Source organism: Trichosurus vulpecula, chromosome 7 (genome assembly GCF_011100635.1).
Source record: "Trichosurus vulpecula isolate mTriVul1 chromosome 7, mTriVul1.pri, whole genome shotgun sequence".
Lineage (NCBI taxonomy): Eukaryota > Metazoa > Chordata > Mammalia > Diprotodontia > Phalangeridae > Trichosurus > Trichosurus vulpecula.
Window position 1 is genome coordinate 85,367,071 of NC_050579.1, and position 20,894 is coordinate 85,387,964.

A 20,894-nucleotide genomic window follows, 5' to 3' on the forward strand; every position below is an offset into this window, starting at 1 on the left:
GACCTTCTCTGTTGTCTTTGGTGTTTGTGGGTTGAGAAGTCTGGTAACTGTCACAGCTCTCTGATTCAGGGTGCTAGGGCCTGTTCTGCCTGGCTCCCGGTCTGGTTGGTCTGGGCGCAGCCTACGCTGGGCTCTGCTCCCTCCGCTCCCAGCTCCGTGTGTGATAGAACCTCACGCAGCGACCATCCAGGCTGTCCTGGGCTGGAACCCTGCTTTCCTCTGCTATTTTGGAGTTCTGCAGTTCTAGAATTTGTTCAGAGCCATTTTTATAGGTGTTTGGAGGGACCTGGGGGGGAGCTCCCGCAAGTCTCTGCTTTCCAGCCACCATCTTGGCTCCGCCCTCCTCCACAGTAGACATTTCACAAATGTTTGCTGAATTGTTGTTGCATTCTAGGTCAGCTTAAAGGGACTAACTGAGGTTTATCTCTAGAGCTTGCTAAGCAGGCTCATCACGACTCTAGAGCCCCTCTGCCAAGATAACAACAACCGACAGCAATATTTATAGGATATTTTAAGATTTGCAAAGCGCTTTACATATTGTCTCATTTGACCTTCACATCAACCCTGTGAGGTGGGTACCAGTGGATAGCGCAATGGGTCTAGAGTCAGGAAGATTTCAGTTCAAGTCCAGCCTCAGACACTGGTTGTGTGACCCTGGGCAAGTCACTTAACCTCTGCTTGCTTCAATTTTCTCATATACAAAATGGGAACAATAATAAGATCCACCACCCAGGACTATTGTGAGGACCAAAGAATATAATAGCTGTAAAATACTTAATGCAGGACCTGGCACACAGTAAGCACTATATAAATGTGAGCTATTCTAATTTTACAGATGGGGAAACTGAAACTGAAAGCAATCAGCTGACTTGCCCAGGGTTATATTGATAATAAGTGTTTGAGGCAGGTTTTGAACACGGCTCTTGCTGTATTAAGTCCAATGCTCTACTATGTGAAAAAAAAATTTTTTTCCACTTCTTTGCTGATGCCTTAAATTCCTTTAACAAGGGATTCATTTCCACATTACATAGACCATGATTTATATAATTTATTCCATAATTAGAGAAAAAGGGTTTAAAATTGAAATGCCAGGGCAATGTACTCTTGTGACAGTTTTGGGTAAAGGGTAATCAGCCAATCACTGGGTATAAATAATTAATAAAAAGACATCATCGTTTGTGACATTGGTTTTTCTGTAGGGGAAAGGGGAAGGAAGCTAGGGATGTGAAAAACAAACTTCTTGAGACTTTACAATTTTGCCTAAGGTTGGCCTTTTTGCTTCTAGATGGGACAGGGCAGACATAAATTGAGGTACATTTGTCATACAGGTGCAATATAGGTCGCTCTGTTTCATACACTTTAAGAGGATCCTTTTTTTTTAAGTTGGCTTCCTAATCATTGAGGTTTCACTATGTAATTTTAATATATTCCGGCATCGTACAAGGGCAAGGTCCTCTGAGGTCACAGTGTCCCAGACACAACTATCCATGTGATTTGGGGGCAAGTTATTTTACCTCCCTCAGCACTCAGTTTCCGCATCTGTAAAACGAGAGGGATTGGACTAGATGACCTCTAAGGTTCCTTTTTAGCTCTAGAGTTGTGATCCTAAATTATTTTTCTAATAGCTACCCGACATGGGAAGAGAAGAGCAAAAACATAGAGTAATTTTTAAAGATCCCATCCTGATGTAGTTACAAGAATAGATCCCAAAATTTCTGGCTCCCAGGCTTGGACTCTTAACCACTAACCCTCTACTCCCTCCCTGTGGCATATTTTCATTTTAATGGTCTCCTGATTGTGGTAGTATTCCTTTAAAAAGATGCCAAAATGTAATCCCAGGGCTTTGGCATGAGTTACACAGGAATTCAAACCCGAAAGTGTCCAGCTGCTGTCATCAGATGCCTGGGTTTTAACAACAAAGAAAAACAAATTTAAAATGCTAAAATTCATAATATCTTACCCCAAAGCTCAAGAGACACCATATTCAGAACATTTTTTTTAAAAAGTTAAAAAAAAAAAAAAGCTTGATTCCAAAAAGTCCCCATGGCTGTTTGGAATCTCATCCTATTTGTGACCGTTTCTATAGGATTTCAAAGAGTATTTGAAATGACTCCGGGAATGCAAGTACTTTTAAAAGCAGAACTCAAAAAAAGTTGTAAAAAAAAAGCTGTATTTTTTTATGAAATCTATTATTATGAAATCCAATTGTAAATGGAACAGCAAGAATGATATAGGAATCTTTTCCTTCCTTATAATATTAGCTTCTTCACCTTAAACCAGGATTTCATTTTTTCTCTATTCAAATTAGTGACTTCTCTATAGTATTTTGTCTCTTCATACTAATTTTCAAACTCTCATTATCAATGGGATCTTTCTGTTTTGAACAAAAATTAATTAACCCATATTGGTTCTCAAGAAATAAGTACCTTAACCTACAAGGAAGCAAAGAAAAGATAGACAGCTTTCAACATAACGCATCATATTTAATGTAATAGTCTTTCTTGAAATGGAAATTTATTGCTATATATTTTGAATCCTCTCTTATGTTCTGCTGTGCACATGGCATGGTTTCTTTCTTATTTTATATTTAAGTTTATAATATGTTTCTTTTTCTTTTATCATATATTTAAGTTTTAGTATTCAAGTATAATTTTTTTTAAAAGATTAAAAAGAAGAAATAAGTACCTTGCAGGAATAATGCAAAGAAAAAGAACCATAATAGAAAATCACTAATGAATATATATGAAAAATGTTTAAATAAAATCTTAACAAAAAAACCTACAATAATTCTCTTTCTCTCTCTCTCTCTCTCTCTCTCTCTCTCTCTCTCTCTCTCTCTCTCTGTCTGTCTCTCTCTGTCTCTCTCTGTCTCTCTCTCTCTGTCATTTTACTATGACCATGTTAGATTTAGCCCAGTGGCTCAACATTATGAAAACAATTAACATAATCATATTAAAACAAAAATAACCAAAACCATAAGTATATCAGTGAATGTAGAAAAAACACCTTTTAACAAAATACAACACACTCATTTATGCTAAAAACCCTATAAATTATAGACATAGAAGGGCCATTTTTAAAATGCTAGTATATACTAACAACAAAATGATAGCATTATTTGTAATGGGAAAACACTAGCTTTCCCAATAAAAACAGATACAAAACAAAGATTCTCATCCTCACCCCTACACACTGTTATCTGACATAGTTCTAGAAATGTTAGTGTAATTATTAAAGTCATAACATTGGTTAAAAGGAGGCAAATTTATCCCCACTGTTGAAGCAGCAAAGAGACTGAGGTGATTAGCTTCAGTAGACAAAGTAAATATACACAAATCATTATCACTTCTACATACTCAAAAATTCAAGTGGATCTATGATCTCATTGATTCCAAAGTTCTGTCTAATGATATTGATTGTGACTAATCCATGATTGCCCCTCCTGTATTACTCTTATCCGTAAGGATCCATAGGGATAGAGAGACCTTTCTTACTTTCTTCTACTATCTCAAGAGTACCAGGAGAACTCTGGCTATCCACCTGTCCTTCCTCTCCTTTACTATGTAACCAGCCCATGTTTTCTTCCCATTGTGCAGTTCCTTGATTTAATCCTGTTCTCCTTCAAAGTTCCTAACTGGTTATATGTTGCAGCCTGTTCATATCAGCAATGTGTGTCATCTGTGTGATGTTGTTAATTGTTTGAGATTGTTGTATTCCGTGTCTTAATGCTATACATCAACACCAGTAGAATGTTAATACTAAAAACAACAGGCGTTTGATTTCCTGGGAACCTTAGGGCCATCAAAGGGGCTCTGCAATTCCCCAAAGGCAATTCAGCAGGTTCTGGGTTCCTAATCTGTTTTCAGCCAAAGTCTTTGTCCATCTGAACTGTGTGTACAAGACATACATACTGATGGACAACCTCTACAGGCTTTTCATCCAAATACATTATCTACTTGGTATTTCCTATGTAGATATTCAATTCAAAAAACATTTATTAAGCTCCTACTATGTGCTAGGAACTGTGCTAAGTGCTGGGAATACAAAAAGAGGCAAAAGGCTGTTCCTGCCCTCAAGTAACGTATCCCAAACTACTTTGATGATTATAGATCACTTTCAGGAGGCTTTAAAATATTTCAGGGCTTTTTATCTGATTTGCAGCTGTAACCTCCTGTATATGATGGCTCCCCATTAGAATCTGAACTCCTTGGGATCAGGGATTTTTTTTTCTCTTGCTTTTCTATTTGTATCCCTGGGAGGCAGCTAGGTGGCACAGTGAATAGAATCAGGAAGACTCAATTTCCTAAGTTCAAATCTGGCCTCAGATACTTACTAGCTGGGTGACCCTGAGAAAGTCACTTCACCCTGTTTGCCTCAGTTTCTTCATCTGTAAAATGAGCTTGAGAAGGAAATGGCAAACCCCTCCAGTATCTTTGCAAAGAAAACCCCAAATGGAGTCACAAAGAGTCATCACAACTGAAAAGTTACTGAAAATTTGCATCCCTAGCACTTAGCATTAGCACTTTACATACAGTAAAAACTTAATAAATGCTTTTTTACCCATTTATTTATCATATCAAGGGTAAGCCAGCTTTTAAAATACACTAAGCAAATCAGAGATTCTGAACAAATTGAAGAACAGAGAACACTCTTGGAGCAAACATCTTCTGACTCGACATAGAGGGGAAATGGGGAAGGGGAGGTGGAGTTAAAAGTACTTCACCTGGTTTTTCCAGATTTCATCTCCAATCTGTCCCAGCCACACCCTTCTGAGTGGTTGGAATAGGTAGAGACACCAAGCAGGGGAAGAATCCAAGCTATCTTAGTTCCCCTAGTTTCAGTCTCTGGACTTGCCTCCTGGAATGTCTGGTGAAGCTTTTCTCTTTGTCTCTGTCTCTCTGCAAACACAAGACCACTGTTTGCCATTGTGTTCATGTTGCTATGCTCCTTCTCATCCTTTAAATATTAGGAAGTGTCCATCCTGTGCCAGATATTATGCTAAACACTGAGGCAAGTGGTAGACAAAACCCGTAGGGATATACCTCTAGACTGCAAGCCTGGACAACTGCATGCTGTGGTGGAGAGGGAGAATATAGCCTGAGAAGCTTTGGGTAGCTGATTCCCAGTAAGGCCTAACCCAAGTAGGGAGGGAGAGAGAGCTTCTTTCATGAAGTCTATGAACTGGAGGCCTTTGTAGGCACCAGCTTTTAGCAAGATGGCCAGTGACGGAAGCTATCCACACCCAGTCTCACTCACCAGCTCCCTCCTGGTGGTTAGACATGTATCTGTGGTCTGATCTTCCCAACGCGACTGTAAGTCTTGAAACCATTCAGCACTTGCTCAATAAATCCTTGTTGAATGAATGCATGATTTAATGTTGCTTTTAACATTTTAGCTTGATCAGTGGATAGAGGCATATTCATATCATCTCTTTATCCGTAGTCCTTTCTTTTTCTCTCTTTACTCCTCTTGGTCTTTTAGATTCTGTCTTCACCACTCCACCTGACCCCTCCTGCTCTCATTGTCCCATTACTGATTGTTTGAACTATTTATTTCTGGATTCCAGTTTTTTTTAGACTCAATAAAACTTGAACATGTGCTGCAATTAATGGGGAAGGTCAGCTTGAGTTTTCCTTTCCCGTGCAAGCAATATTAGTGTATTACTCTATCTAGCGTTTATGGAATGACTTCTGGTAATAAGAAAACACTTCTTTTAAGATGCTTAATTATTTAGATATTTTCTCAAGCTAGGAAGTATTAGAAATGGTATTTGAACCCAGGCCTTCTTTACCCCAATTATGGCACTCTGCTATATACCACCCCATTCCTTAACCCATAATTCCTCTGTTCATAATCTCCTTTCCTTCTACCTCTCCTTAACTTTCCACACACATTCTTTGTCCTCATGATCAACTGTAGCCCCTCAGGCCCTCCTTGTTCTCCCTGTCCATCACCCCCTGCTCTAGCCTCATTATCCTATCTTCACAGTCTGGACCAGGGGTGGGGAACCTGTGGCCTCAAGGCCACATGTGGCCCTCTAGGTCCTCAAGTGTGGCCCTTGGACCAAATCCAAACTTCACAGAATAAATACCCTTAATGAAAGGATTTGTTCTATAAAACTTGGACTCAGTCAAAAGGCTGCACCCAAGGACGTACAAGGCCATGTGTGGCCTTGAGGCTGCACGTTCTCCACCCCTGGTCCGAACCCTAGAGTCAACCAAGCTCTCCTTAGAAGCTGGGGTTACTTAACATCTTACTTCTTCCCATCATCTCAAAGCTGTTCTTTTTTTTTTTTTTTTGCTTTTTAATGCACCAGAAGGAAACTAGGTTTTATTTCATTTTAATTGTATTTATTTACATTTAATTTATTTAATTTTCAAGTCAGCCAGGCTTGTAGTGCTATCCTTACCTTCTCCTTCCTAGCTGCTATAAGGGACTGGCTCTTCTCTCTGTTCCTTCCCTCCCTTCCCCCCATAACTCCTGGCTACCACCTTCAGACTATTCTTTACGTGACCAACCTTGCCTCCATATTCTTCCCTGTCTTTCTCCTAAGGGCCAGAGGGGTGCTACCTAGCCTTTTGCCTGACCCAAATCTGCTCATCTGCTCAGCTGCTTGTCTTAGATTATATGATACGGATCAGAGCCCATGTCTATAGAGCCAGACACTGTACCTTGTGTAGATCACCTCTTCATAAATTTTTCACAACAATGAAAGAATGAAGTAAGACACAGTGGCGTCACTTTAGGGAATTAGGGGGGTTGTGCAAAAAAGCAAGTTTGTGAGTTTATTAACAGCGCATTATTCACACTGCCACCAGATGTACTTATATGCAGTAAACACAGGGCACATATATCTATGCATATATATATACACTCACACACGTACATATCTGTATACACATATATGTACATATACATACATCATTATCCATGTGCATACACACATGCACATAATACATACAAATACATTTATGAAAAAATATATTGCTGGAAATGTAATAGCACAATCTTAGGGGTCCTGGTTTGGCGAAAGGAACTAGCTGATGTAATTTCTCTGTTATGTTTTTGTTAGTTTTTCTTCTAGTACAAAACAGCCTTTCTCACATGTATGACAGTCACCCTTGGGTTGTCCTCTCTTCCTGACTTCCCAGAACATATCAGTGATAGCTACCTTTTATATAGCACTTACTATGGGGCAGGCACTGTGCCAAGTGCTTTACAATCATCATCTCATTTAACCCTCACAACAATCCTGAGAGATCAGCGCCATTTTACAGATGAGGAAATAGAGGCTTAAGGTCTGGCCAGGGTCACACATCCAGTAAGTATTTGAGGCTGGATCTTTCTGACTCCAGGCTCAGCCCTCTACCCACTTGGCCGCCTCACTACCTTCAATATTCAAATTCTGAACATTGTTTGGGTCTTCAGAAAATTTCCCTCGGGAAGCAAATACTAGACTAGACCCCTGAGTTACCAGATGGGACGATTCCTTTTGAGCTGTGATGTGGGTACACCTCTGTGCAAGAGGCGAATCAAGTCGAACCAAGTCAACAAGCATTTATTTAGTAAATGTGTGCTATGTCGCCAGCCTGGCACTGTGCTACGTGCTGGGAATACACATAGAAGCAAAATCCCTGCCCCCAAGGAACTGACATTCTAATGGGCAAAGACAACCCATAAAGAAAAGCTAGAAAGGTTAGGGGGAAGGAAGAAGGCACCCTCAAGGGAACATGGTGGAGAAAGAAGTCAGGAAAGCTGGGAGAAAGAAAGTCTGGAAAAAGAACGAAGCAGTTGCAAAAGTCTCTCTATGTCAAAGGAATTCACAGAAAGTGAATTTTACTCTATAGACCAGCGAAAAATAAGGGCAATTAAGTGACTTACCGAGGGTTACCTGACAGTACCTACAGTGACTAGTACCCACATCCCCAAGATCAAAATCTGGCATGTCTGTTTAGAGGAGATGAAACTTTATTAGAAAGACCTCAAGTCCCAGGAAACAGCAGGTTATCTGACCTAATGGACTAACTCCTAATGGACTAACACATGCAGCTCAAAAGTCTGAGCTAAGCAAGATTCTGCCAACAATTCTCACTAACATGAAATTCAGTAACTCTACTCAGCAACTGTCAAACTGAAGGACGCCAAAATACAAATGTGCTCTCCCAAATCTATGCTACCAAATGCATTGAAAATAGACAAAAAAAAATTAGACAAGCCAAAAATCCAGAAACAACAGACCCCTGAGCCCTTATCCTAATAGTAAGACTCTCCATCAGAGAGTGTTTTTTATTTATAGATGCAATCTCAGACTCTAAAAATCTCAAATTAGCTCAAATAGCTTAGAAATTGAAATTAAATATTATCTTACATGTCCAACACAAACTTAAACTCCTTTTGGGCATTTAGGATTAAAATCACAACAGAGCAGCCAACAGTTACGCAGCCAAAGAAAAGATCACTTGTCTTTTTTAGTAGATTTAATAATTTGGAGGGTTTAAATAAGTATGTATTTGTAAGGGGCCAGATTTCTTTTTGCTATCATTTCAGAGAATTCTTCTCCACTCAACTCCCCCACATCAAAGGGAATTTTAACTTATTTTGATATGTGTAAACCTCAAAGCTCTGAATTTGAACACAATGAAACTTCTGTAGGGTGCGTGCGTGTGTGTGTGTGTGTGTGTGTGTGTGTGTGTGTGTCCATGTGTGCACTGAAGGTAGGCGGTTGTTATCAATGAACATAGAGTCAAAAGGACAAAAAACAAGTTACTCCTTAGTCTCATTTTCCTCACCCTATTCCACCTAGTTTGGCTTCACCCAACTCCCTGGCCATCCCAGCTGTCTTGCCTCAACCTCTTCCCACATTCTGAAAGACTTAACCCTTTCAGCTCTGGAAGCACCTCTCCCGGACCCCACCTCCATCTCCATTGGCGAATGCCAAATGCCATGCTTCCCTTTTGCTGCCTGGCAGTCTTGGCAGCAGCCTTGCACCTTTCCCTGCCCATCCCTAACTCCTTTGCTTGGCTTGACACTTAAAGCTCTTTGTTACCTGGTCACTTCCTACCTTCCCAGTCTTTTTCTACTTTACTCCCTCTCCATGCACTCTGAGCTTCAGTTATATTGTCTTACTGGCTGTTTTTTTGGAGATGATATTCAATCTCTTACCTTCATGCGACTGTATTGGCTCTCCCCATGTCTGCGATAATCTACCTCCTCATCTCTGGCTTCCTTCAAGACTCAGATCAAATCCTACTGTATCTGAATGCCTTTCCCAGTGAATTCCTTCCCCTCTGATATTATCTTCCATTTACTCTGTCTATATCTTTTATGTAACTAATTATTTACATGTCTCTCCCATTAGACTGTGAGCTTCTTGAGGGCAAGCACTGTTTTTATCTTTCTTTGTATCCTGAAGATTTAGCACAGTGTCTGGAACATGGTAAGCACTTGATAATTGTTGACTGACAGAAACAGGGATGTTTAGAAGAGGGAAGGATTTTGGGGGGGAAAATCAGTTCAGTTTTTGACACATTGAGTATAAGCTATCTCTAGAACGTATAATTTGAAATGTCCAGTAGGTATTTAGTGATCTGGAACACTGAGGCAGGACACAGAGGTCCGGGAGTTATCTGCATAGAGATGACAGCTAATTCCATGAAAGCTGATGAGATTACCAAGAGAGTATAGAGTAGGTGTTCTTAATTTGGAGTCAATGAACTCTCGAAAATATTTTGATAACTGTGTTTCAATATAACTTGTTATCTTGGCAAGCCTACGTGTTTTATTTTATGCATTTACAAACATTATTCTCAGAGGGCTCCATTGGCTTCACCAGACTGCCAGAAGGGTCCATGGCATGAAAAATGGTTAAGAACCCTTGGTATAGAGAGAGGAAAGAAGAGGGCCCAGGACAGAACCTTGGGGAACACCCACAGTTAGGAGACTTGCTATGGATGATAAGCCAGCAAAGGAAACTTAGGAGAACCAAGAGAGTAGTGTCACAAAAACCCAAAGATGAGAGAGTAAAAAGAAGGGTCAAATGCAGCAAATTAAGAGGGATTAGGACTGATAAAAGATCATCAGATTCAGGTTGAAGAAATCATTAGTAACTTTGGAGAGAGCAGTTTGAGTTGAGTGATGGGGTTCAAATCCAGATTGCAAAGTTTTGAGGAGTTCAAGAGAAGAAGAACGTTTCTTTTTCCCCAAGGAGTTTGACTGATAGAGGCAAAAAAGACAGAGGACAATAGCATGAATAGATGCTAGGATCTAGTGAAGGTTTGTTTTTTTTAAGGATGGAGGATACTGGCATGGTTGAAGGTAGCAGAGAAGGAAACACTTTGTATGAAGAAGTTGAAGATGGATGGGGCAATCATTGAAGAGGCAATTGGCTGGAGAAGAACGAAGCAGGTAGGATCGAGTGTACATGTAGAGGGCTTGAATTTGTCAAGGAGAAGGCCACTTCTTGGCAAAAGATGGAGGAAAAGCAGCAGAGAAAAGGAAATGATATAAAGGAGTTTTGAGATGAAGAGACTGGAAGAAGATGGAGTGTGTTGAATGTCCTCAAATTTTTCAATAAAGACGAAAGGTCTTCATCTGAAAGAAAGTGAGCTGAAGTTGTGAGGAGGGAAGGAAAGATTTGGAATAACTTCAGTGAGAAGATAGGGAATCAAGATAGGGGAGAAATATAAGGACTGCCTTGCTGTGGTGAAGGCCCTGATGAAGGTTGGATTGCATGAATTTCTAATGTGCCCAGTAAGTACAGTTGTGGGACTTCCTTCAGCTTCTTTTGACTGCTTGTGAATAGGAGCAGAGGAGACAGATGGTGGCAGTAATCCAAGGCTAACCTTGGCAAAAGAAGAGCAAGAGATGGGCAAAGGGCAAGAGAATCAAGAGCAGAAGACTACGTAGAGTTGAGATGATTAAATATTGGGTTGATGTTGGAGGGGTAAGAATGCAAAGTGAAAGCTGGGTCTTGGGCCTGAGAAAGTACTGAGGAGTGGAAGGTGGTCCCCCAGGCATCTGAGGCAGCTAGTTGGGGCTAGCCTGGGTTTAGGTTCAGCACAGCTTGCCTGGTTCTAAACCGCTTTAATGTTGTAATGGAAAGTTGTGCATTTATTTTAATCCTCAGATAGCTTATTTTATTGTATTTCACTTACTCTTATTGTTTATTACTTATTGCTTTGTTACTTTTTTGATTGATTAAAAATCATTGTTATAGAGGAAGGCTTGCTGGGTAACAGAAAGGGGAGGGATCTATTCAGAAATGAATGTGATGTAAGGAAAAAAATCAATAAAATATGCTTATAAAAATTTTATTGGTAAAAACAACATCTGCATCCTTTGTGCCTCACCTCTGCAATGAAGGTAGGTGCTTTTTCTCAACTCTTCTCCAATCCAATCTTGGTGATTGAATTACCATGTTCAGTTTATTTTTGCTTTGTTTTTATATTTACATTGTTTTAATCATTATAGATACTGTTTGTCTAGTTTTGCCTACATCACCCTGCATCAGTTTATACAAGTGTTTTTCTGAATTCTTTATATTTGTCATTTCTTATAGCAAAGCAGCATTTTATTATACTCATGTACCACATCAATGGGCACCTATTTGGTTTCCAGTTCTTTGCCATCACAAAAAGTGCTGCTATGAATATTTAGATATAAACGGAACCTTTCCTTTTGTCTCTGAACAATAGAAACTAGAAGTTACAGAGTGTGGGCATTTTGGTCATTTTTTGGCATAGTTCTGAATTGCTTTGTAGAATGATCAGACTAATGGAAAGCTCCACCAAAACAGCATTTCAGCTTCTAACATCAACTACTTCCAGCTTTTGTCCTCTTTGGAAATTTGCTAGGTGTGAGATGAACCCACAAAGTTGTTTTGATGTTCATTTCTCTTACTACTGCTCTAGAGAGATAGTTCATATGATTGTTAATAATTTGTAACTCTTCTTTTGAGAGCTGTTTGTTCATATCCTTTGACTACTTTTCCATTATGGAATGGCTCACATATTTGTGTTAATTCTCTGTATATCATGAATATCAGACCAGCAGACATAATTTTAAAAGTCTCAAAATCTATCTAAATCTCTCCTGAAAATACTCACTACATTTCTTTATTCCTCAAATCTTCCCATCCCCCAAACAACAACATAAACAACAAGGCAGCCTTTATTTGTCTATACAATTTATACAAACAATTATGAACTAAACATGAAAGAATTATGGGAGTTAGGAGTCAGAAGACCAAGTTAAATTCCTTAAATCTTACAAATAACTTCTAACCATGTGTTCATGGTCTTTGGGGCCAGAGCAACAATAAACATGAACTAACCGTTTCTGGACTAAAAACAGCTGCCAGAAAACTTCCCCACACTAAACTACAAAACAGGACTAGCATTAAATGGGCAAACAGCTTTATTGACTTCAATTTCCAACAAAAATCAAAGAAAGGAATAACTTCACATTTGAGGAAGGACAAAGTAAAGTAGTAATTTTATTTTCAAACTATGCCTGGGGTATTTGTACCAGGGAAAATGGTGATGAAAGGCAGACAACCAGAGCTTAAAGATTTGCCAGCAAATCACTTACTGATTTGAAAATAATTTAATACCAGGGCCTCCAGAGTAACTCCAGATTTCCCTTTTCCATCATTAATTTGAGTCCCATTGATTTTAAAAATCAATGCAAATATATTCCTTTAGTGGATCCTAAAATGATATTTTTCAAATTGGGTTGAACCCAAAAGGCTGGGCCCAAATTGCACATAGAGGAAGAAAAAGTGACAGTAAGAGTTAAAGGAAAAAAAAGTTCTAGCCTGTTATTTATCAAGAAAAGAATGACATCCATTCAAGATTTGTTTTGAATGTCTGTCATCCTGCCCAAAATGATTTCATAAGCAAAAATGGCAGAAAGAAAAAGGAAATAGGAGCTGGAGCAGTTCATAGAGAAATTCTTAACTTTCTTTATTTTCCTCCCTCTGCAGAAGAACAAAATAGAAATTTTCCATACTGGTCAGTGGGAGGTTGTTCTGATCATTTTAGGTTTTTTAGGGGTGAATCAAACCAAGTACCTCCCCAAACCAATTGCGCTATTGGTTCCAAAAGTAGCCTAAGACTTATACAGATAACCAAGCCTATGGGCCATTTGGATATCAAATGTTATAGTTTCACATAGTTTTTATTACTTATCTGCAAAAACTAGCTAATTTATAAGCTGTTCCTATTTTATTCCTAGTCTATCACAAAGCATTACATAAATGTGAGTTATTATTTCTGTGCTGGCAAATCGATCAGTCAGCGTTAAGTGCCTATTATGTGCCAGGTACTATGGTAACCATGGGGTACTGTGCTAAGGGTTGGCTCACAGGAGAGTGGCAGAGATAAGGTTTTCAAGAAGGCCCAGGCCTTGGTCTAATTCTCAGATGTCTCTCCCACATGCCAAGACCTCCCTCCCTAATTACCACCCCTCCCCCCACCAAGTCGCCATCAACTTCTGTTATAAAATTTAACTCACATCATCAGTTGCATGTACCACCTTTTCAGAAAGTGATATGGACCTAGGGGGACAAAAATCACAAAATTTAAGAATACTGTTTAAAAATTCTTTGTAGGCTATGGCCTACAAAAGTGTATAATGTATTTTGTTCTTAAACCTTATGCAATTTCTGAAGATGTGTCTCCAAAATTGAAGCTCCCTTTTGAACAAAATCATGCAAAAACAGCTGACAAATGACAGCATTGAATAATGACATTGTCTGGGTGGCGATCAGCTTCTCTGCTGAGAGGAGGGAGGCTGTTCTCCAGGACCATTGTTGGGCTTCTAGTTACCCAGAGTTTGATTTCCTTTTAGTGATCTTTGCATTCAGGTGGTTTAGTTATTATATATAGTCCTTGTTCTGGTTTTTTTTCATTCTGCATCCATTCATACAAACTTTTTCATGTGTCTCTGAATTCCTTATCTTCGTCATTTCTTAGTGAACAATAAATTTTGTTACTTTCATATACCAGTTTGTTTGGCAATTGCCCAATCAATGAGAACCCAGTTTGTTTGCAACTCTTTACAACGACAAAAAAAGTGTTGCTATGACTGTTTTGACAGAGGCTATACACATCAAAGATTTGGGGAAAACCTCAAGTTCAGCCCTCTCAATTGACAGACAAGGAAACTAAGACCCACAAAGTTTAAGTGACTTGAGTCAGATCACACATGGAATAAGTGGCAAGAGTTAAGATTTAAAACATCCCAGAGAATATTTTCTCTGCATCATTCCTGAATCCTAAAGTTTTATCAGTGGCAGAGGTCACAAGAGGCTGGATGTTCAGAATGCAGGACCCTGGATGTTCACACACTCTAACAGGGACATGGCACGGGAGAGTGATTGTGAAAAGAGGGAAAGCAGAGCCTCATCCAATAGCAGTTTGCCTGATTCCATCAGCAGGACCCTGAGAAGTACTGACCAGTCGACTGAATACAAGGGTGAGCTATGAGAGAAGGGTCATGGACCAGGAAATTATGATAGGGTTCTGGATGATGTCAGATCCATAGTCCAGCAGCCATTCAATCACCAGGAGACTCACAAGCTCTGGAATGCATCTGAAGAGCCTGTGAGTCACTAGTCTCCTTCCATACATATGTAAAAAGTGCTTAGCACAGTGCCTGGCCCATTGTAGGCACTGTATAAATGTTTGTGCAGGAATAGTTCTGCCTCTGAAGCTATAGAACCCAGTAGAGACATGTCCCTCTACTCTTTTTTTTTTAAACCAAAAGGGCTTTGTGCTTAGTTTCCTTCTGAAGGAGACAGTGTGAGATCAAGTCACAGCAAGGGACTGCAGCCATGCAAGACTCACCTACCAGCTCTATCCTTCCTTAGGGTTGTAAATATGTTTCTTTAGGCTCTACTATCTATAAACTGAACCAAGAGAGATGTGTTTCATCTTACATGTCCCTACGGAGATGACAGGTGGTTTGTGTGCACCTTGGCCCAGGGCAGGAGGTATCTAGGAGTGGGGCCAGAGCTGGTTGAGTTACCAGAAGGGAGCCATTGGTAATGAAAATGGGGCTCAGGTTAGTCTAGGACAGATTTATATTTCAGAGTGTGGTTCTGAGGCCCCTCCTATGTCTGTCGAAGAGAAGAGGGAACACCTGGGGACAATAACCTCGCAGGAAGGTCAATGAATCTCTATATACCTCAGATGTCAGCTACCTATCTATAATAAAAGAAGAAGATTAGAGGGTCATCTAAAATACTATGAACCAGGCTGGCAACATTTTTCAGATACATGTGTGTGTGTATGTATGCGTATGTGAACATATGTCAACTTTTTCCACATATACTTGTGTATATATGTACAATACATTATTAATTTTTAAAAAGAATACCATACTTCATCTTTATTGCACACATACTTATACATCCCGCTTCTGTACATGTGCGTTTGGGTCTCCATCATTTTGTGGGTCAATATCAATCATGGTGCAAACACAAATTACCTGTTCTGGGAGGACGGATCTCCAGACTCAGTATCAAAAGGCAGCAAAGGGCGGATTCTGCAGTGCACTCTGATATTTCCTCTCAGCTCCTACAATGAAAGAAATACCTTCTAACAGTCAAAGGAGGGGAGAGACTGAGCTAGCCCTTTGTTTTCTTTTCAAATGTGTTATTTTTCTTTTGTAGGTTTCTTTTAGGGATATTGATTTAAAATAAGCAACTAAAAAACTCCACTTTCCCTGATCCTCCATGCCTCCCCTGCCCTCTTCCACTCCTCCCTTCCCTGAATATGGGCATATATGTTTTGTGTTATTAAAGTTGTAAACAATCTAAAGATAAGGATCCCACCTACTTTTCAGCTAATAAAATATTCAGATGATGAAAATATTCAACAAGGAAAAACATATTGTTTTCACTGAAGTCCTAACTCCAATGTTCTATGAATATTCAAATTTTGAATATTCATGAATATGAATATATTCAGTAAGGATATTCAAAATTTATGCAGGCCCTACCAAGTTGTAAATGCTCTTCAAGGCATACTGCATTTTTCATATAAGGGCCAGCCAGCTAAGCCTGGAGAGGCTCATTAATGGGTTAGGCAAAGGATGATACATTTTCTAGACATAACCATGTATGAAAAGTATCCATTGAGACAGAGAGGGGCTACAATCTGCCTTGGTGAAACAAGTATGCATCCTGGCTAAATTAAGAACCTCAGAAGCATTAAGGAATAGGACATAGATTTCTGGGCAGATTTTTCCTGAAAGATCAAACATTAGATCTGTTATAGATCTTATGGCATTTTATATTATGTGTCACATACTATGATAATAATATTTTAATATTTCAGTGGATCTGTGTTCTGAAGAGTGTGCGTCACTCTTCCTACATTGTTAATTGCTCCCCATCTCATACTGTGGAGTCCTTGTCCATGACCACCTGTTTATGTTCCACAAGTGTATGCCCAACATCGTCCTCTAGAATTCTTGACATTACATGCATAATGATGAGCTTCAGCACATTGGAGGAGAGATAGGAGGCAGCATGTACCGGGCAAGTCATATCACCACCACTATCTTGGAGAGGTGGTGCCCTCTCAGATCCTGATGGAGGTAGCCAAGGACCTTGAACCCCAAAGCCTTTGGAATGACAATGCTTCCAGTCCAGTGCCCTCAGCCATCCTTCCATCATCCTGTGGAGATGCAGCCTGGCAACTGTTTCTGCAGGTGCTACAGTTACTGAGAAACAAGAAAAGAGAGTTCTTGCCACCAAAGTCCCTGGCCCTGTCAAAGGGTTCAGCATCAGAGAATGATATGACTTTTATCAGTGGAAATGACAATAAAGAGGAAACATTACCAATCTGCTTTGCTGCTGCATCCTAAGAATCATGGGACTTTTCCATCTGATTTGCTCCTGAAACCTTCCATATGTGTTGGTCCCCCTCAAGCAGAATGTGAGCTCCTTGAGAACAGGGACTGACGGACTTTTCTATTTGTATTCTCAAGATTTAGCACAATTCCTTGCACATGATAAACACTAAATAAATGCTTCATTCATTCACACCCATGGTTTTACCATTGCTCTTGCTACAGTCCCATCCTTTCTCTTTTTCTGGTCATGACAATGTCCTTTATGCTATTCTCTGGTGTGGTGCTGCCTATATCTCACCACCATGGATTTCACTATTTTCTTTTGGGAGACCTCAACATTAATCCTTCATAGACTCTGGTCCTAAAGATAGATTGAACCTCCTTTCCAAGGACCAGGCTAGCTTGTTTAGTGTGGGTTAGCTGGTTTAGTATGAAGAGGCTGAACACTGGTAGACTTGCCACTAGGTGATGACTTTGACCATCACAGACTATGAAACAAATTAAAATACAAAATGACTCAAAGTCCTGTACGTCCTCCTGTTTCTGCAGTGAGGATGTCAGAGAGGCAGAAAAACAGGCAACAGACATTTTTAGGCCATTGATTAACATTAATAATTGTTGGCATACTAAATGTGAGACCCTTGTCTAATGACCGATGAACTGACACACTAATAGAATATTTTCTAGAACACGAATAGAATACTAAGAGTACTTCCTTCAATTGTACAAACTCCCTTGTTTAAGTGAGAAAGATTTCTGTTTGTTGCTCTTTTTTTGGAAAAAAAAAAAGGGCAGTAAATCCCCTTGGAATAAGGGACAAGAAAAATGGCATCCTGACATAATGCTCAGCGGTATTTGGGAGGTTGTTTGGAAATAAAGTATTCTGGTTTTCGTATTCCCCATCATGGCATGTGATCATACGGGAGAAAAAAGCAGAGTGGAAATAGTGGTACTCTATACCCTGCAAGAACTCTATAGTCTGCCAAGCCAGAAGGGAACTGTCCTGGGCATCACCCATTTTTCCCAAGCCTTGGGCTTAGCCCGAGGGGGTGACTAAACAGACGCTTGGTGTTAATGATTCAAGGTGCATGCATAGTCGCTATCCATGGAGACCCAGAGCAAGGTTATGGGTAGCATTATTCTTTAGCTGATTGGTGAAATGCACTAAGGCCAGCTTCTGGTGACTTGAGGATGTGAGGAATCTCTCCCAAGCTAGCTGCGGGCATGATGGGATAGTACTTCATACCTGAAGAAATTCTCATTTCTTTGTAAGTTGCTGATGCTTTAGGTCAAGGCAAGTCCCTAAGCCCCTGATGGGAGACCTGGAGAGTCATGCCCATCAAGGCACGATCTCATTAAGTGGTTATAACCTTGATGCTGCTACCTAACAGCAACTATTTTGTGGTTATTTTTTGCTAACTGGTTTTTGACTCAGTCTTATCAAATCTTGACCTTTCATTTAGTGGCCTGAGTAAAGTAGCAAGTCAATCAACAGTATGAATAGTATAGTTTAGAAAATGTTCCTTTTGTAAATGAAATGCACACAAATATGAGAAAAACTGAACTATTTCTAGATGTAAATAGTTCATGTCCTGTCTTTGAGATTGACCCAGAATTCTTAGCAGAAGGCCAGAAAAGGGTGTTTCCAGAAAAAGCAAGATGGTATGACTTTAGAGAAAAGCAAACAGGAGAACAAAGAGCCTGGTACAAGTACAGTGTACACAAATGAAATGCCGAAGAGACATTCCTTATCTAAGGCATAACGGTGTAAAATCCAGGCTTTGTGGCTGACTCAGTCATTAAATAAATTCCCAGATTTGGCAAAGAATAACAAACAATGGATGGCAAATAGAAACTTGAATCCTAAATAGTGCCAGATTTCAAAGAATTTCAGATCAAATAAATAAATAAAATATCTCATTGAAACTTTTAAAAAATGAATCTGAGGAAAAGCAGCTAGAAAAATCTAGCAAGGAAGAGGAAAAGGGACTAGAATTTCCAGATGTTTTTGAACCACTAATGTGTTACATTAACTGTCTTTTATATTGGTGAAGTAGCTAATGACTAACCCCAGATGCTTACCACCAGATTGTTGTGAAGTGTTTTTCTCTTCTGTTTTTCAACTTGATAACGCTCATTTATTTCCTGTAAAGACTGCTCAAGATCAATTGCTCTTGCCTGAAATACTGAAATTTAAAAAAAAAATTCAAAAAATGAAATCAAAGCCAACCTGTAGAAATTCACACACACAAACTAATCAGATCTTATGTGTCTGCTAGGTTAAACTTCGACTGAACTCTACTTGACTCATTTTGTGGTGGGGGTCTTCTATGTTTTTGCCACTTGGGATATCTGGGTTATATGATTTGCTTTGAAATTCCAGGGTCAACTTGACCTAGGTGACAATTGACTTGAATGAAATGAGCAGTCAAGTCAGCCAAAATAGTAAAAGTAGATAAATTTTCTATTTAAGAGAAATGTTAGGTTTCTACAGAAATAGGGGTTAGACCGAAAGGGGTTTGAGGATGATAGTTATGGAGCAAGGAGGCAGGCAACAATACTTAGGGTCTGAAGAGGAAAAAAGAAACAATATCATTTGAAGTTTTAAAAAGCTATTTGTTCAGTCATTTCAGATTTTTCGTGACCCTATTTGGGGTTTTCTAGGCAAAGATACTGGAGTAGTTTGCCATTTCCTTCTCCAGCTCATTTTACAGATGAGGAAACTGAGGCAAACAGGATTAAGTGACCTACCCAGGGTCACACAGCTAATGAACACTTGTCTGAGACTGGATTTGAACTCAGGTCTTCCTGACTCCAGGCCCAGTGCTCTATCCATTATGTTACCTAGGTGCCCTTTAAATGAGTCATAATGAAATATCGTAAGAAAACTGAAGATAATGCTCTGCTTTTTCTGGCACTGAAAAAAAACAAAGATTGCACAGACAGCTTAAAAAAATGCTCTGTGTTTTCCCAGAGCAGAAATACTTATTGTTCCATATGCAATATGTTATTAAATATGCCATATGTTATTAAGTTTCATACAGTTTAAGCATTTCTTGTCAATATAAAAAACCCGTCATTAAATTATTTCCTTCCTTGACATTTTGTATAAAATTCTATTTTGAAAATCTTAAATATATTTTTTCATGAAAATAGCATTATTTTCTACATTAATCTGTAGAAAACAGATAAAGAACAAAAAATGAGAATATGGTGACATAATTGCTTTCAGGGTTCATTATACTTCCTAAATTCATACTAAGCCAAGGAGATCAGACTGAAAACTTACATCACTCGACTTGCCTAAAGTTTGCACAGCAAGAAAGATAGTACATTTGAACTACAGAGTCAGGAAGGTAGGAGTTGTAGTAATTCACTTCAAGCAGCAAAAACCCTTTCCCATATTGGAGCTTCCAATGGCAGGCAGCGCGGAATAGAGCAACATGGCATCTCCTTTTCTGTGTGTGTTCCTACCATAAGAGGTCTTCTGTAGAGTGATATATGCCAGACTCTGCTGCCAAGCTGCTCAAAGTCTTAGGCGCAGAGAGTACTAAAGGAGCTTAGCTGCAATGAACGTATGCCGCAGAATTACAGATGACAGGATCATAGATTTGTAACTGGAAGAGACCTCAATGATCCTTGAATCCAACTTCCTCCTTTTACTGAAGAGGAAACCAAAGCCCAGAGAGAGGTCTGAGGTCCAAGGTCCACTCGGGTATATTAAGTGGCAGAGATAGAATTTGAATGTGGTCCTGAGACTCTAACTCTGGTGCTCTTTTCCCTGTCCTGTACCATACTCTCTCTCAAACAAGGTCAGTAAAAGCTGACCTTGACAAACTTCAGAACCATTGCCTAAGGTCAGAGTCCTTGGCTTCTGATAGCCAGCAGTCTCAGGAATCAAAACAAAAATTTGCTAGTCAAATTCCTAAGCAGTGCTAGTTTCAAGATTTGCATATAAAGAAAACATAATAATCATTTTATTAAGCAAGCCATTATTATCCATCAATAGTATCGCCATGTAATAGAGGAAGAAT

The 20,894-nt window shown here is 39.4% G+C and overlaps 1 protein-coding gene across 1 annotated transcript in view; it reads right to left on the minus strand.

Annotated features, from left to right (window-relative positions):
• Positions 1-20,894, minus strand: part of KIF25 (kinesin family member 25) — a 126,886-nt gene that overhangs the window by 96,596 nt on the left and 9,396 nt on the right. The window contains exons 3-5 of the mRNA XM_036769255.1: positions 18,943-19,046; positions 15,490-15,578; positions 13,513-13,555 (exon numbers count right to left, since the gene is read on the minus strand). Of these exons, the coding sequence (XP_036625150.1) occupies positions 13,513-13,555; positions 15,490-15,578; positions 18,943-19,046 (236 nt within the window). The remainder of the gene's footprint in view (positions 1-13,512; positions 13,556-15,489; positions 15,579-18,942; positions 19,047-20,894) is intronic.